The sequence below is a fragment of the Neurospora tetrasperma genome (assembly GCF_000213175.1).
Source record: "Neurospora tetrasperma FGSC 2508 unplaced genomic scaffold NEUTE1scaffold_81, whole genome shotgun sequence".
In the NCBI taxonomy this organism is placed as follows: domain Eukaryota; kingdom Fungi; phylum Ascomycota; class Sordariomycetes; order Sordariales; family Sordariaceae; genus Neurospora; species Neurospora tetrasperma.
The window spans coordinates 8,341,224-8,358,782 of record NW_009799179.1 but is presented as its reverse complement, the minus strand read 5'-3'; the positions used below and the strand labels follow the sequence as shown (position 1 = coordinate 8,358,782).

The following is a 17,559-nucleotide window of genomic DNA, read 5'->3' as shown; positions in this document are numbered from 1 at the left end:
ACTGCTTGCTGAAAGAGATCCTCCCTCTTCCACCCAGCGGAAAGTCGTAAATGAGAATTGAGTGGCGGATAGTCAAGTCTCAAAAAAATTTGGTGGAGGCGTTGGAAATACCTACCTAGAGTGGAGGGGTGAACCGCAGTGCATGATATTCTCTTCGTGAAGGGCTCTACATCTGCTGAACGAGCTTCCGTGAGAGAGGTCAGATCAGTCTTCCAGTTCGTTCAATTTCACGATCCATGCAAGCCATCGATAACACTCAATTTATAATCATGTATTGTGGGAATAAGGAAAAGAAATAATTAAGAAAAATAAAAAGGGTCAAGTAAACACGGGATACGTATGCACTCCTCATCAGGTCATCTGTCATTGTCAGCTGGATTAAGTAAGCGCTCTGGGATAGCCGTGCATTGGAAACTTGATTTTTTTGTGGTGTTTCATCGCCCAGTATAGTACGTACCTTCTACAGGCCTCCAAGATCCTGACCTATGTACTCCGGCCGGCCATCAAGGCGGCCATTTCTTCCTGTTTGCGGGGTAGCAAGCCGACAACAAACAGTGAGGGAGCAAACGGATCATCGAAGGATACGCTGATCAAACATGGGGAGAGAATATTCTTGTGTTGAAGACCCGACGACTTGTGTCGCCCGAGGATTCCTATTGTAGTGACTATGCAGAATGGGTTTTGGGCTGGATCCAAAACCACCGAGAATGGCCATGATCAGACCCTGTCCTGTAACTCTCTTCGTTCTCCAGCAAATTTCAAATATCCCTTCCCTATGCTCCATAGATTTCCTCTAAAAAAATTGCTGACACAAAGCCAAACCAAGACTCCTCCTGTGGTATCGTGGTTCAAGTTCCGACCTGACCGTTCGGACCGCAAAATACAACCCAGCTCCCATGGTGGTGGACGCCGCCAGCAACGCCGATAAACTCCGTTTGACTCCATTGATATGTGCACCATTCGTAAATGACAATCCGTAGCTTTGCGCAAGCTGCATCCCCTCTTCTTTTTTGATTCCTCTTCCTGACCCCTCTAAGCGTTGTCGATTTGACGATTAATGGGTTGTGAGGATCTCAGTAATTGCACCGCTCCAGGCAGGCTGCTCTGCAACGGTATTGTGGTGGTAATCAGGTTGGCGGTGATGACCAGCACCGTAGATGATTTAGCTGTTTTCATGACTTGATGGCTGTGTCGGCGTCGATCTTTCTTCGCTTTCCCTTGGGTGCGGGCGCCATTCGTGGTGTGTAGGTTACTGTTCTTGTAACCACTTCACGGATGTGGCGTATGCTGGATCGTGATTCCTTTGCGACGGGAACAGACGTGGGGTTGCTGACAGCAGGAGCATCAGATGGCGCAGAGCGCTTGAGGCTAGAAACTTCGGCAAATCGCCGCAGCTTTAGCGCCGTCTCCCAATCGAAAGGCGAGCGGACAGATGCTGCACTGAGGGGTGTTCGTGGCGAGTAGAGTGCGGAAGTAGAGATGGCGGGTGATGCAGGGATCTTGGTGCTTGGGAATACCGCGGCGCCGGTGGCTGGAGCTGACATCGGATAGAGCGAGCTTTGGGGAGTCGGAGGTTGAGAGATGGTGATAGGTGCTGGTCTGGATTTGTCTTCCTTTTCGTTGCCGACGTTCTCCTCGTCTTCCTTCTTGTCCTCTTTCTCGTCCACCTTTTTGTCCTCCTTCTCTTCGGCCTCGACCTTGATTTCGGGCTCGGAGCTCACATCTGAGCGAGCTGTTGATGGCGCGCTGTCAATTTGTCCTCCTTTCTCCTTCTCAGAGTCGTCCGTAGTGGCGGAGTCAACTGAAGACTCCGATTCATGGCTATTAGTACTGCTGGTGCTGAGGCTGCTAGCGGTGCTCGTCCGGTGCAGGGACACCTTTCCTGTTTGCGGTGGCGAGGCTAGACTGGGAGAAACGAGTTGCATGCACTTGAGAAAGTCGAGGTATGCGACGGGTGGTGTAATGGGTGTCTTTTGAAGATCATGATCCACCTTGAGGGTTGCGCTGAATGGCCCAGCAGAAGGAAGGCCTGCTGAAGGAAGTGCCGATAGAGGGTCACGGAAGGCTGATGTTCGCGAGATGGCAGACAGAGGAGTACGATCTGAAAGAGCCGAAGGAAGTGTCACAGCGGAGCGGAGCTCGTCTGTTGGTCGGGGGATATTGGGGAAGTTGGCTGTGACCGGAGTCGACAGCTTGAGGATTGGTTTGGTAGACATGTTGATGGCAGGTAGGCTGGCAATACGAAAGGCCTGAGACGTGTTGATCTTGAATATCGTATGGCGTTGTGAGCCAACCGGTTGACTTGCCTTTGGGCGATGGAGGAAGAGAGCCGGTAGGTGGGGAGGGGAAAGAGTGCTAAAGATGTGCAGGAGGTGGTGGGCAAACGGTTATATGAAGAGGTTGAATGAAGTGAAGGCCCCAGAGGCGGTAAAGATGTGAAGGGGTATTCAAGGCGATGGACGAGGGTGTGCTTCAGTAGTCGGACTCGAAACAAGCGAAGCTAGAACCAAATCCCCGCGGCAGCAGAAGGATGAGTACCCCGGCGAGTGATGCTGGTCTTCCTTGGTGTCCCTGCTCGTTTCCAGAGCAGTGGGTTTGGCTCCAGGGTCCCGCTGTTTCTTTTCTTTTTCGCACTTGGAGCTAGCGGAAGGCAGGCAAGGAGCAGTGGTGGTTTGATGCTTGTCTGGTGATTGGCTGGGCCCGTTATGAAGACCAGGTGGGGTGGTTGAGCTAGGCTTTCTAGGGAGGATGGTTTGTTAAAACTCGAGTCCAGGGAGCTGGTTCGAACCACAGTGACAGACGGACGGGAAGACCAAGGTGCAAAGAGGAGAAAGCGGGAAGTGCTATACGCCACCAGCAGCAACTTGTCAGAATATGAGAGGATTATTGAGAGAAGGAGTGTGAGAGGGAAGAAACAGAGGTGGTGAAGTTTGCAGCCAAGCGCGGACCAGCCAACCAGAGGGGTTCAAAGTGGACGACGGCGGCAAGCGATTTTGCAAAGCGGCTGTGAGTGTGCTGGGATGCCCGCCGGATGCTTTAGTGTGACGCTGGATGCAGCTTACATCCAGAGCTCCAGATTTTGTTTCTCTGTCCGGTGCGCTGGCAGCTTTCGCTTGGTCTGGATAGGTAGGGAAGGCATGTTTGGAGCATGGGATAGGTTGATGAAGGTATCGCCAAAGAGGATGGAGACTTACACACGTCCAGTGGATTACCTCGTAATCCCTTGTAGTCTTCTACGCAGTTGCGCAGTAAAAAAGATCGGGCTCTGTGTGCCTCGGAACGAAGAAGCGCCTAGGCAAAATCCAATACCACGATCCGACGAGCAAGTCCAGCAAGATACTGGGTGCAACTGCGGTACCCGGGTTCTTGATCGACTGTCTGAAGAGTGGTGATTTCCAAGGGGAGTTCCCGAGTGGATTATGAGGGAGGCGGAGTGAAACGCCCGTCGACGCCCTTGGACCCAAATCACTGAGCAAAGACGGGAAGAAGAAACGAAACGTCTTGGCCCGGGGTTTCCGGTGTCTTTGCCACGAGCTCGGGATGGAAGATGCCTGGTGCTGGCTGCGAGATCGTGAGGTGAATCGTGATGGCGTCCGTTCGGTACAGGTGGAAAGCCCAGGATGGGGGTGCCGGCGAGACACCTGCACGGGATGTGATTGGTGATGTTGTGCCAGAACCTGCAGCACCAGAGCGCTAAGCTCATACTTGTATTCTTAGCACTGATGGTCACCGACGCCGCTAATTGGCCAGGGGCTTACCGCGTGCTAGCGTACCGACAAAAACACCTGAACGTTCGGGTGGAGAACGGGGATGACCACAAGGGAAGTGCCAGGAAGTGGGATTGCACTTCAGCTTGTGTCGTGTGTGTGGAAAATTGAGGTGCCCGAGAACCGTGTTGCTGGTATTGCGGGTGTCGAGAAAATAGAACTGAAGCGGTCGACCAGCGGAAGATCTCCCGAAATGAAGTCTTTCCTTCACTGCAGGTGACTTGTCGACAGTGGACTGCGACTTGCGAGAAAAAATAAGTCGCAGACGAAATGACGGATCAAGCCCAAGGGAGATGAGCTGGTATAGAAAGGGAAAGAAGAAAGCTGAAAATCTTGAAAACAAAGATGCGTGAGGGAAGGAACCAGTCCAGTCCACCAAGCAGAAGTTATGGTCGAAACGGCAAGGGCAAGCTAGAGGTGTCAACACTCCAAGACTCCAAAAAAAAAAAACCCGACAAAGAAAACTCGTAGATCTTGGCAATGCTATTCCTTCCCGTTCCCGTTCGTCGCCCTGCGCACTCTCTTCTATATATACATCACTCCCGCGCTCCTTAACCGCCAACTAGCCGGTTTGCAAGATAGACGCTCCTCGATCTCGAAACGCCAGTATTCGTATCAGTATGCAAATATGGCATGCCCAACCTCGCGGTATTCTCCCCATTCCCCATCTTCCATGCCGTTTAACGGGCCCCTACTGGGAGCGCGCGCCAGCTGGTTTTGACTTGCTATCGCCAAAGACCACAAGTTCGTGCCTCCGGTCGTCGAGATGCCTGTTCCAGAGCGCCAAGCGGCTGTCGGTTCGCCCGGTTTGCGGTTGCAGCCGTACTTTGTCCCTAGGGAGGCCGCCTTCCGGGGCCTGCTTTGGACGGTTTAAGGCAGATCTTTGTCCAGGACTGACCAACACGGCGCGCGGCTGTTGATGCGCTTAACTTTGCGAGAAAAGAAATCATCTGCCAAGACTTCTGTTGGTTGTTTTCCCCAGACTTCCGCATCTGGCCCCGAATGAGTAGTCTAGTCTAAACGCCTTCACGTCGATTGGCTGCTTTTAACGACTTTCTACCCCTTATTTGAGCGCGCGCTCAGTACCCTACCTGCCTTTTGACTTACGAGTGTATCTGTTTTCCCAAGTCTCCTAGAGCGCGCGCCTGCTGCCATGGCAACGTGCTAGATATTGATGCTCTATTGTTGAGGGGATTAACGAGTCATCGCAAGTGCGCAACACCAAGCATCTGGGCAGTCATCAGCACGGGTGGCCGCCTGAGAGGGCCCGCTCGGTACGGCCGCCTTATGGCCGTCCATATGCCAGTAATACCTAGGATCTTGGTAGATCATATGGATCTCATGAGCTCCTACACATGAAACACCATCGTGGGAGTTCTCGATGGCCAGTTTCAGGCATCACTCGACGATGGCTGTCGAAATTCCGAGCTTTCTCTTTATTTGTGGATAGCATTGACCGAATGAGACCAAGACAAGACCCCTGATTCATAATGCTCTAACATACCTCGGCTTTATGTTGTTCTCATGGTTGCAAGACGCTGTTCGTCTCGTGCTTGCAACTTGCGACATCAATTTGTTGTTTCGCCGCGACCACATGCTTCCATTACATGACAAACCCCGGAGAAAGCGTCAAAAGACTTGTCGTATTGTTGGGAGTAGACTATTTCCCTCCAATACGCTTCCATCGACGTCGCCGAGACTATGGCAAACCCGCGTCCGTAGCTCTAATCTTGAACGTAATGTCACATCAGCTGCCCCAATCCGAGTTGGCAATCCTCAGCAACACGAGGTGGTAAACGACGAGGACAAACCCTTTTCTACTAGACAGACTTCGTCCGGTTCGACTTTTTCATACATATACACAACATGCACGGTCCTTTGCGCTGGTACGAGGCTCTGGAGGCACAGCAGATGGAACTGTTTGACTACCTCCACTTCGTATTTACTCACTAGGCCAGTCAGATCGAGTTGGTTATCGGGTTCAGCTCCAACTTCGACGGACTGTTATGTAGCTACTCACTCCTCCTCCCTTTTGTCTTTACTGCCTTTTCTCTGTTGTCTTCTGACTGACATTCGGGTTGGTTGAAGTCGTGGAACGGAGGAGATGTTTTCATCAGACCTCTCGCTGCCAATGAGCCGCTGCCTGTGGGTGGATGTGGCATCCAGTGCCCGGAAGAGATCTGACCTCCCTTCAGTCATCAACTCAGGGTCATGCGGTGGTGGTTTCGAACTACTCCCGAGATAGCCGATCAAAAATCTCTGAAATTTGAGCTGTGCAACTTCCAAGGTCTGTTCAAATTCTCTCGGGTTGCGGACCCCTCTTCCGTGCTCTCGCTCGTTTCTACTTGGACCGCTGGTTATGCTTGCACAGGTCTATATGTACAGTAATGGTCAAAAAAGAAAATAAAAAAAGAACGATATCTCCCCTTCCTCTCTTTGCACCTCCATCAACCTTCGGCCCCGTCATCTCTTTTGCATCTACCCTAAAGAAAGCGTAGAGGATGTATTAGCCCCTAGTTATCGCCCGGGAACAGGTTTTCTTTAAGATAACGCCATAGTCCATACTTCAAGGACAACTAAAGACTGGTTGTAAAGCCACAGCATCTAGTGGATAGAATACCCTCTTCACAGTCAGTATCTAACCCCATCGAGCATGTATGGAATAAAATCAAGAGGACCTTTGTAAAAAAAAATAAAAAATCTCGAGACCTCTATCTATTGTTAGAAGACGAGGCAAACAAGCAAGGAGTTAGAGAGATACTTGTTGGAATTTGTAACCGGATCCCCCAACCTTTCATTGACGGTGTCTGCTTGACTTTATACATAAGCGCCTTAGAAAGAATGAAGACGGGTACATCATATACTAAATCAAATTTCTACCTTTCTTTTGCACCTGAAACCATCAAGGAACATATAGTGGTGGTGCCGAGATGCACTCTTGAAAGAAAGTGATAAATGCCATGCATTGCACACATGTGGAGGGGAACAGTATTTTTTTTGACAACAAGTTAATGTGAGTAGCTACTTAGCGGTGGGCAGATTCAAAACCAACAAGCCCTGAAGTTCACATTCTTCGTTGCTGTATAATATCTTCACTATGGAGTTGGTCTAATAACAATGTATGCGCGGATCAGAATTCAAAACAGTTAGTAGGTTCGCCAGAATATCGGGCCGCTTGTGAAAAAACACGCTGTAAACATATGAACTAATAATCACAACCTGGAACATTTGGCGGTCTCTAGTTTGCTGTTATAGTCAAGTCATTTAGGCTTTGCCTCTATGAATAATAGGCAAGGGTTATTGAGGGCTGAACCATTTCCAGCGGCTTGATTCTCCCCAGCAGCGGCAGAATCCGATGTTGTGACAACCTTCGGGCTTCAGGGCTCATTCAGACCGATATACATGAGGTAGAATTAGGGGACCTAGGTAGTCGAGAGACAGAGTGCCATGTATGTCACCTTGAAATTGTCTGCTTATCCATCGACTCAACCGTCCGGTCGCACCTTCCCCAAAACTGGGGGCCAGAGGTCATACAAGAAGAAGCGATGCAGAATTACGGGCAAGAGCGAGCAGCAGGAAGTACCTTGACCTTCATCAACACTGGAAAGCCAAAATCTTCGGAACCGAACTACCACAACGGCCGAAGGGACCGTAGTCCTCTAAAGATAATTGAAGTGTGGTTTTACGACTTACTAGCAGCACGGATATAAAGGTGTACTCAGCCACGGCTTCGGTGTAGAGGTGCTTTGGCTGTTCTCGTCATCTGTGATTCAGTATGTGCAATTTAGGCGCCGAAATGACGGGGAAAACTGAGCATCACTCACTAATGCTTCTGATATCGAGAAGCCGTTTGTGTTGGGATAGTCATGTTACTAAGTTCTCAAACTGCTATTTCGTCTGTTGCTCGTCGTCATGCCATCTTACCTTGGGAGACAGCGATAGCTCGGTACCCTACCTACACTACTCTCTCGCACTCCGGAGTCCAGGTTGGAAAAATGATATGTAGTGTAGGGACGGACGGATGATGACGCCTGGGTGCTCATCCTTATCGTCTCTTTCCAGTATTCTTCGAAACCACCCAATTAGACCAGGACAGACCAGTCAGTCAGCAAGCCAGGGTATCACACCCGCCTGACCTCCAATCCAATGCTCATCTTTCCTCGGCTTCTTCATCTCCGACACTCCGGAAGTATAGTCCGCCTAGAAAAGGGCAGATCATTAATGCGGCCGTTAATCTCCGAGCATGTCGTGTCATCCAGCTTGTTGTCGTTGAGTTCCTTTCCCTCGGCCCTTTTATGCCCGGAATGTGTGAGCACTACCTCGCCATCTTCTTTTCGTTGTACATACTCGTTTATGGTTTGCCAAATCTGCCAATACTCCCCCTTCTTTCCCAGGTGCCGCCCAGCCAGTGACGGCGACGACATGGAAGACCTATCTTGGTGTAGGACTCACGGTGGTTTGATATCTTTCTGCATGTTGACGAGAGAACGTGTGCTGGTGGTTAGTGGTGTGGCTCGTTGCCCCTGCTAGAGGCAACACGCGGCAAGTGGAAAACAAAACGTGGAAGCCTAGTAGACAGACGATGAATGGTAACGTGCAAGTGACGGGATAAGTTTGAGGGTGGTAACTTTTCAGCACTTAATCAGTTTGACTCTACCTTCTTACGCAGATAAGAGTTTTGAACCAGTGATTATGGGTTTGTGGCTCACCGGCCAACTGTTTCTGACCAACAACTCAGTAGACATTTGTCTCTGATGCATCGTCAACTGATTAAAGCCGAATAAAGATCGAAATACTCTTTGAAACACACGAACAACTGATCGCCTGTCTGATACGAAGGATTTCCAGAATAACAACGCCGCATAAGCAAGTTGTTAAGAACTCGGTAATGTCGGGAAAGTAGTCCTTGTGATGGTCATATATAGGGAAATTACTTAGGTCCATGGGGTATCACATGAATGTATGTAGAGGATCAATCAGATTGGCAAACGTAGCCAACATAATGCGCAGCGAAAATGGTTCATGGCAAAACGTATGAATCTTCCTCATCTCGCCATGGCGCAGTAAAAGCTTATTGATCTCTAACTCGATGCCTGATTGAGGAGCCACGAACATTCAAGAACCGATCAAGAGTTGAGGCCTTCTGGGGATGTCGATGTGATGAAATTGAGGATCAGTAGCATCGCAGGCCACGCAAAGCTCTTCGGTCCCTGACGGCATCTTGACAGAACACGACTAGGACTGGCTCATTGCAATCCTTACGTTTTGGTCACATTGGTCAATCACAGCTCCCCAGTCCCCCCAACCCCAGTAGGTGAATTATCAGGGTCTTTAGCTCCACTGGGAGTTGGCATGTGATGAGATGAACATGGGAGAAGCTCTGGCTGGGGTTCACAATGAGCAAGCCATCTCGTTTCGTGATCTGTGAGAAATTCCTGCGGTTATCATCAACAACTGGATTATCAAAGTTGATAGGTGATCACCCAAAACGCACAATGTCCATATGGAGCAGGGAAGACATTACAATGTTCGAATGACACTGGTGATACTAACAAAAATTCGAAGCTTGGGCAAGACGTGTGAATTCCGAGGATGACATGACCAGGAAGATCGACGTTTCGTGAACCGGAAGGAGCAGCTTGTCTATGGGTTACTATGAGGCTCTCAGGCGTCGAATAGCAGAGTGGAAGCCGACTGCTCGTCTACCATTCGCCCGAAGCGCTCGAGTTGGGCCAGGTAGCTATTTGCGGAATTGGGAACTGAATGATGACCAGTGGATGCAGAGAAGGGAATCGTGCTTCGATGACGGACGACGTGCATAATTAGCTTCCTGCACTAACTACAGTTGCTGATGAGTGTCTACTCTAACATACACTACACTATCAAGATGATGTCTGATCTGATGTAGGTACATATGTAGAGGTATATTAGCGCCAATGGAAACGAGCGGGAGCAGCCTCTAGGACAGCCGGGACGACAAGCACACAAGGGGGACCGGGTTTGAGTCTTGCTTAAACTCCGCATAAACTTGAATCGATTGCGTATCATGCGCCTTGTGGCCAGTGTCCTGGGGCATGGAAGGTTCGGTCGACGGCGCAAGTCTGTACGCACTGCTGGCTTCGTCTTTGTCCAACAGTCTCGGGGGCGTCATGATCAGCCATTGGGCCGCGATATGGGCTGTGATGGCGGCCCGGACTCTGTGGTGGCGGACTGATCCGTTGCAGGATACACCATAGAAAGTTCCATGTTACCGGACATGGCTTTTGTGCGACTACATGAAAAGAAAGCTGGGCCGAATGAAGTCTGGAGAATTGTCATTTGTCTCGAGAAAGACGTGATGTTGTTGCACACAGATGAGGTGATGCAAGGTCAGAGAGGGTTGTCTGAGAGGGCCCGAGGGGTGCACAAGAATCAGTGGAAGTGGACGGGAATGGGGAGAAGGAAGCCAAGGGGTCCACCCTGCCCCCGCCCCACCTCATCGCCGGTAGAATGAGGACCAAATGGAGGTCCATGGAGCGAGGGCCTGGGCCCCGGAGCCCCATTGTGATTTTCTGGCCGCTAGGGCCTCCAACTGAATTCCCGTTTGGTGTTTGATTCGTTGTTTCTCTTGTCGCTTGTTTTGGTGACGGGATGCTTGACTGACACGACCGAGAGCTTCGACTGTCCCAGGGGCAGTTTACAGAGTGAGAGTCAACAATACCCCTCGGGAGGGAACAGCCCAGCGAACCACATCAAGGAAAGCATGACAGTGGGAACCGCGGCCGGCAGTTCCCGAGTCATGGTCGGTACGGGACGTGGATTTTACAGTCAACAACGTGGATTTGTAGCCAGTAGGATTCATTTCTCGCTACGCTTTTGTAACAAAACGACAAAAGAAGTTAAGAAACGATGGGAGTTCTCCAGATGCTTTTCTTCACACAGATACAAGGGACATGCGCAAAGCAGCACGGAGAGCCGCAGCCCGCAACCTGTAACGAAGGACGAGAATCATCGTTCCCCATCTTTCCGAGCCGCCACCACCGTCGCAACGCAAAGTCCCGAACCCCAGCGCCAAGACCGGTGGGCGACATGGGTGGGAGTCAAGAACAGCGAGGTCTACGCAAACACATTGTACAAAATCCTACAAGAGATGTGTTCGAACGATACATGGTATCCTCACCTGGACTGCGGACCAAAGACATGCAACTCAACTAGCCAGCCTTGTACCGCGCTATCGGCAGGTTGTCTGTACCGTGGCATAGTATCGATATCTCGCCGGCTCACAGCTACAGCGACATCAATGTTCTTTGTTGACCAAATTGCTAAGAACACACAGCGAACAGCTTCGTTCACCATCCAGTCAGATTCGTTTCCGGCACACGGCACACGGAACACGTAGCCCAAAGGGCACCTCCCCGAAACAATGCCGCCTTGCGGCGCAGCATCGTCTTTTGCGAGGACAGCATCATCACCACGGCGCGTGCCTCTGCAAGTCCGCAGTCAAAGTCAGAGCCTCCGATGGGTACCCATCTTCATCGTTTGCAATGTCCAGACCACGACATGCCTGTGGGATGGCAATAATGGATCTTCCACAGGGGCATCAAATCGAGTTTCATACGATGGATGTCAGTCAGCTAGATGCCACCAAGGCCGGTCGACCGCGTTGTTCGGCGGGGTCGCGTCGGGGGTTTACGAGGCCACGGGTGGAGCATGATTAGACCCCAGCGGACCAGCAAAGTCCCGGTTTCTGGTTTCTGACGTCTGCTGTTGTGGTCCACACCGACATTTCCATTGGGCTGGGGGTGGAGGCTGGAACTCCCGATGAGTTGGCCTCGCTGCTTCCTGCATCCCCGGTCCTCTTGGCCTGGCACTCCTGGCCATCGAGAGGGCGCCTTGGATTTGAAAACATGCCCAAGCTTTTCCCATTTTGCCCAATCGAACGCACTCTGTGGCAAAGCGCAGGGTCGACATGTATCAACAACAACCATTGCCAGATGCTCACAATGACGCCCGTTTTAGTATGCTAGCTACACTAGGTACCAGGACTATCCGGAGGACCGAAGACGGACCCATTGTCGTGTTAGTCGGTATCTGGAATGCCATCATTGTCGCTGTTGATCACATGAGAGGCAAGTATCTTCTCAACACCGCACATTCGAACCGCCGCATGAGCGTGGCAAGGCCGCCGGTACAAACTGTCGAGAAGTGTTATGGCCCGCTACGATGTGACGGGAGCCGTTTCTCCTGACTTTGCAAAAAGCCCGACTTCGTATGTGACGTTGCTCGGACTAAATTTAGGCGGCCTTCGGATGTACCTACAGCTCAACTAAGTTCGCGCGACAGCATGTCTTGTTGTTAGTTCCCGAGGTTGTCCGTCTCACGGGTGGTGCATCAAGTTAAAGCTGATGGAGGCGTGTGCCGATCAAGAAGGCTACGTACTCAATAAAAAAAAAGAAAACTAGTCTGTATGTTGGAGATTCCCTCTGAATATTTAGTTGGCAGATTTTAAGATATGGTCCTATCAACACGATACCACATCCTATTGGCAGTGGTGTTATGTTCATCATGTAATTACAAAACCTATAAGCCATTTGTGATCACCGGCGAGGCAGGCAAATAGTCAGATCGTTCCTGACCATGAAAACTCAAAATAAGAGAAGTTGGGGACGCGTTGAATGTTGGACGCGCTATCGTCCAACCATGTCCGCGGAGCATGTAGTCCAGGACCTGGCCATATGCACCTATCACTTTTTTTTTTTTTCTCCTCACCGGGGAAGTTGGACCGTGTGAAGAAAAGTCACCACAGCCTGCTGTGTGCGGCTCTGCCTATCCGACCGATCGTGTCTCGCTAAAATCTCCAGCTCAAGGCACCCAACCTCTCCTCCCACACTGCGTCACAATCCAGATATCAGACAGATACCAGTCGATAGTGAGAATGGGAAAAGGACAGACCCGGAGACAGGTGGATCAAATACCTACTCAGCGTTACATTGGTCACAATGATATTGGAGTTCATCATTTTGAGTACGTATGGTTATGGTTGTTTTGGTCCGCGCGATCCCCATTCTCGTTTCTTTTCCTTCCTTCATTTACGACTCTTTGAGCCAGATTCCATCTCAATGCCGCATTGCTAGCGTCCACAGTCTCGGTGCAGGGGACTGCACGCCCTAGCCCCGCGCCAAGCACCCAGAACCTGGTGAACACCAAATCGTGCAGCGACACCCCCCCGAGCTGGGCCCCTCACCCGTCGCCCACCGCCCGGCGCCAGCCACTTGTCTTTGGACTCGCCGCCGCCGGCGGTGCCCCACTCGCCAGCTGATTCATCCAACCAGATTACTAAGTTTAAGAAGTCCGGATGCACCCTCAAATCATCGTTCGCATTTCCCCTCGTCTCTCCTCCTTCACCTCGTACAACCAATCAGCCCACCAATCATCCACTCCACTGCCCAAGGCTCTCTCGAGCGAGCAGAACAGGCCAAAAATTCTGTCAAATCAACGGCTGCGGCCATCAACTCCTGCACAACCTTTGCAGTCCAATTGGGACTGTTTGAGCAACTCTATTTGACGCGCATTTCGCATTTCCATCGCATCTCATTCGACAAGTTAGCGGTGCCTGCTTAGTCACTTGCTGTCAACCCGTCATTGCTGCCTCGCGTCGCGCAAACTTCGAGATTTCGATATCGCTATCGCTATCAGGCAAAGTTTGACACAAGGTCAAGGAACCTACCCGGGTTTTTTATAGTTGGTTGGCTGTCAGTTGAATCAGTCCCGCCGAATCAGTCTCAGTCGCAGCAAACCAGACAACGGACCCCAAATCCACCCGCCGAACCTGGCAAACGGACCGTCTGCAAATTGGAGACGGGAGCATCCGACCAACCACCAATTCAAGGAGACGTCGCTTTAAACTCAACCATTCAGCGACCACCTTCGCGCGCAAGAGCCACTCACTGCCAGGCTGCCTTATTAGCCTTGTACATGCTTAAAATCAAAGGTAAGCCCTGTCATTTCATTTCAATTTCAGTCATCTCCGCCCTTCATCAATCCATTCAACATTCCAAGCTTCCCGTACATGTCGATGATGGTTCGACCCACGCCGGCGCTCAAGCTCGTCAAGATGCGCAGAGGTGGCGATAAGGGCATGGCCCGGCTCTATGATGGTCGTGGCCGTTCGAGCAGAATGACATTCGCATGCTTCTGTTCGTTATCTTCCACCACCTAGCCTGGTGCCTGCCTGCAATCACCAGCTTGCATTTTGCATGTTTAAATACTTTTGAACGAGAGCTGCCACAATGGCGTCTTCTGTGCTCGATGCCGACCAGAGACGGGAGCTGGGGGGCAATCCATTCTTCCCATCTCCGAAAGGCAGAGCAGTTTGACACTGTCTCCTGATTAGGAGAGGAGCAAGGCTTGCACTATTGCCTTTTGGGACGCGAGTGTTAGAAAAGAGACTGGAGACTTCTCTTGGGAAACAACTTATAGGCTGCGAATGCACACTGACGACGATTTGGGAACAAAGTAGAAACACCAATATCCACTTTGAGTTATCATACCCGCACAGCTTCAACCAGTCACAACCCGAGCGCAAAGCATCCCAAAGACCCTTCCCGACACAGCAAATCAATTCAGGGCGCAGCGACCCTGCGGATTAAGCATCGCGTCTGATTTCGAGACCTATCACCAACGCGAACCTCGACATTGGCCTCATCATTGGCCGTGACAAGGTCCCGTGATAACTTCCGCCTGCGGTCCTCAATTACTCGGCTGCTTCCTAGCGCTTTTGCAACGTTCCTGGCAACAGGCATTCATATTGTGCGTGAATCTCCAGTTCTCGGGGAATTTTTTTTCTATTGCATCCAGGACTGTGCAGACTTGGTGCGTCCACAGCCGTGCTTCTGAACAGCTTTGTGTAAGTTACAGAGAGACGCCCCGTTCACCCATTCGCTTGCCTTCCACTTGGGATTCCTCATGCTTCTCCCAAGCGTTACTCCCAAGCGTCACTTCCTTCCCCTTCCGCTTTTGCCGGCTGCACACCATCTTCATCTGAAACGGGAAGCGGCACGTACCAGTACCCTTAACCCGTTATTCGTTAGGCCACCCCCATCTATTTTGATGGTTGGGATGTGCTGGCCTTGTTGCCCGTGAAAACCGGCAACTGTTGTTCTCAATCCCCTCCATCAGCCACATACCTCATTTTGTCTCTGAAGTCTCCTGACAGTGTTGCTGACATCCTCCCAAGTATTCTCTGTTTATCTGCCAAGGGCAACAGACAAGTGTCGCTTAACTCCAACGCCGTCAGACTTTCTTACGGTACGTTTGCATTCCTTTTCTCTTTTCCTCGGTTTCTGTCATCGGGTCCCTCCAGCCCTGTTGAGCTTGCATTGATACACGACATATGGATCCTTCGGTTGCTGGGCCACACATCCACGTAATGGATGTAATCCAGAGAGGCTATGAGGTCCTAGGTCGAGTGCTTATTTCCATGGTCCATTGAGACGCTGAGGATGTGTCTGCCTTCTTCACCTCGCGATTTTGCATACTTCGCTGTGTCGCGCTCGAAGCCACGCTACTTTTCTCGAGGGAACAGGTGGACGAAGGCCACCAAATAGGTCCAATGACTTCATGGCAGCCTCAACTTTGCTCACTGGTTGAGACAATTCTCTGGATTTGGCACCTCTTCTCCTTTCCCCCACCCTGGGGTCTTACGGTTTCCTCTTTCGATGCTGCATTGCCAGGCCTAGACGAGGGCGATGATTGTGTGTGCTGAGCTGGTCAACTAGGGTGGGCCTGGCTCGTGCATATTCCGTCATGCATGCCAGCGCATCAAACTGGCCGGCCCAAGGCGCCAAAAGAAACTTGCCCACCACTGACTCGGCCCCAGTCACATCGTCATTGCCCGTTGTTCTCTGTTTTCTTTTTCCGTTTTGGGTTTGCCAATGGCTTTAACTGACACTCGCAGCCGGATAGGCCTCTAGAATTACTCGAGACTTTGGGGAGAGTATCCACGAAAGCTTGACGTTCCGCCCCCGCTCAACGCCAGTGTTCGCTATTCGCTTAGGCGTCATCCCAACTGCAGCGCTACCATCAGCTTTTATCGCCCAGCCCTCTAGGCGTTTTCCATCAGCACCCTGTCCTCACGTGGCCTCGCTCACTCAGGCCTCCTCGTCTCGTCTCAAACGGCCCAGGACCGAGCCACCCAGCATTTGCCCCGCGACATCAGCTTGCATATGCCGTGTGCGACCAATAGCAAGCCTTGCCTTGACACTTAATCGACTGCCAACGCATCAACTCCAATAGATTGGGTGCACATCCAGCCCAATCCACAGGTACAAGGTTACTTCTCTTGTACTGCACAGCATCGAGCCCAAAACAGAAGCTTGGTGTTTTTATCTGAACTGCAGGCCATCCTGGATTTAGTCTGCCTGGTAGCACATCTTGTTACGACCACAGACACAGCTTTCTTGTCAGCATTCCTCTACCCGAGCTCGGTAGCATAGCAGCACTACGCGAACATCACTTGGGTTCATCTCGTCAACAACATCAATCTATCGCGCCTGCCGCCAATCATCACGGCTTCAAGTCGGACCCTATTTCAATATGATGGAATACGCCCAATACCAGCCGGCGCAAAACAGCCATTCTAATCCACATATGCAAACGGCCTACTCCAGCTCAGCGGGTGGAAACAGCATCACATCCCCATCGAGCCAGCATCTACCTCAAACATCGCCAATTCTCCAGACCCAGCAGCATCAGCCTTCGCCAACCCAAGGTCACAGCATGTACCAAACCCAGTACGGCGTGCCTCAGCAGAACATGCACTATGGCATGCCCCTACAGGCTGCAGCTCTGGCTGCCACCGCGGCTGCATCAGGAACCAACTACCCGAACCCATACATGGCAGCGGACCCGAACTTGCAGCAGTCGCCTAGAATGTCTGGTGTAAACTCTAAGAAGGACGTCAGAGCGGGACCTCGATCTCCGCCGCAAATGAACAGCATACCTCCAGGACAGCGCCGTCTCAGTCAGGTCGCCAGCCCCGGTGTGCCTAATGCGCAAGCGATGCTCAACCACGCCTCTAGGTCTGCCGTCCCGCCGCCGATGACGGCCGCACAGCAAATGCCCCCACCCCAGTCCCCAGAGATGGCTTCCGGAGCCGTGGAAGAGTCGCCTCTGTATGTCAACGCCAAGCAGTTCCACCGAATCTTGAAGCGCCGAGTCGCTAGGCAAAAGCTGGAGGAACAATTGCGGTTGACGAACAAGGGACGCAAGCCGTATCTCCATGAGTCGAGACACAACCATGCCATGCGACGCCCTCGTGGTCCTGGTGGCCGTTTCCTGACAGCAGACGAGGTTGCGCAGATGGAGCGGGACAAGGTCAACGGGGATGCAAAGCAAGATGGTTCGGAGCAGTCTTCGGTAACAGCAGGATCGAAAACGGCTGGAGGAACCAAGAGGAAAGCCGAAAGTACTTCGGGCGCCCCGAATAAGAAGGCGAAGGCCGCTCCCGAAAGCCCAGAGGACGATGACGCTTCGGACTGATGCGGTAGCGTGTACTCGGAAAAAAGGAGGAACAATTTATCGAATTCTATACCCAAGTCCAGCTCTCAGTTGAGGGTCGGATCTCATGACGTAATGACACACGGCCATGCTTTTATTATCGTCCATACTCTTGTGTTTTCGTCGCCTGGGCGCATGAGCAGCATCGAACAAACGGTTGGCGAGGAGTTCGGGGTGGGCGATATGTATGCGCTCGTGCTTGTTCAACTTCACAAACTGGGTTGAAACCTTTTTCTTTTTTTTTTTTTTTTTTTTT

At 51.4% G+C, this 17,559-nt stretch overlaps 6 protein-coding genes across 6 annotated transcripts; 2 read left to right on the top strand and 4 right to left on the bottom strand.

The window, feature by feature from the left end:
• Positions 1–1,172: 1,172 nt before the first annotated feature.
• Positions 1,173–2,321, bottom strand: NEUTE1DRAFT_126749 (uncharacterized protein; the record flags this gene model as incomplete). The annotated part of the gene is made up of 1 exon (XM_009858744.1): positions 1,173–2,321. The coding sequence occupies one exon, from the start codon at positions 2,214–2,216 to the stop codon at positions 1,173–1,175; it is 1,044 nt and encodes a 347-aa protein (XP_009857046.1).
• A 2,008-nt stretch (positions 2,322–4,329) lies between these two features.
• NEUTE1DRAFT_106358 (uncharacterized protein) lies at positions 4,330–4,922 on the bottom strand (the record flags this gene model as incomplete). Its single annotated transcript, XM_009858743.1, has 3 exons — positions 4,330–4,361; positions 4,494–4,623; positions 4,875–4,922. 3 exons carry the CDS (start codon positions 4,920–4,922, stop codon positions 4,330–4,332), a joined length of 210 nt encoding a protein of 69 aa, XP_009857045.1.
• Positions 4,923–10,680: 5,758 nt separating this feature from the next.
• Positions 10,681–11,627, bottom strand: NEUTE1DRAFT_106357 (uncharacterized protein; the record flags this gene model as incomplete). The annotated part of the gene is made up of 3 exons (XM_009858742.1): positions 10,681–10,862; positions 11,081–11,232; positions 11,440–11,627. The coding sequence occupies 3 exons, from the start codon at positions 11,625–11,627 to the stop codon at positions 10,681–10,683; spliced, it is 522 nt and encodes a 173-aa protein (XP_009857044.1).
• An 88-nt stretch (positions 11,628–11,715) lies between these two features.
• Positions 11,716–11,994, top strand: NEUTE1DRAFT_143227 (uncharacterized protein; the record flags this gene model as incomplete). The annotated part of the gene is made up of 2 exons (XM_009858741.1): positions 11,716–11,764; positions 11,831–11,994. 2 exons carry the CDS (start codon positions 11,716–11,718, stop codon positions 11,992–11,994), a joined length of 213 nt encoding a protein of 70 aa, XP_009857043.1.
• Positions 11,995–14,336: 2,342 nt separating this feature from the next.
• NEUTE1DRAFT_119189 (uncharacterized protein) lies at positions 14,337–14,615 on the bottom strand (the record flags this gene model as incomplete). The annotated part of the gene is made up of 1 exon (XM_009858740.1): positions 14,337–14,615. One exon carries the CDS (start codon positions 14,546–14,548, stop codon positions 14,369–14,371), a length of 180 nt encoding a protein of 59 aa, XP_009857042.1.
• A 1,725-nt stretch (positions 14,616–16,340) lies between these two features.
• Positions 16,341–17,397, top strand: NEUTE1DRAFT_126747 (uncharacterized protein; the record flags this gene model as incomplete). Its single annotated transcript, XM_009858739.1, has 1 exon — positions 16,341–17,397. The coding sequence occupies one exon, from the start codon at positions 16,341–16,343 to the stop codon at positions 17,283–17,285; it is 945 nt and encodes a 314-aa protein (XP_009857041.1).
• Between the last annotated feature and the right edge of the window lie 162 nt (positions 17,398–17,559).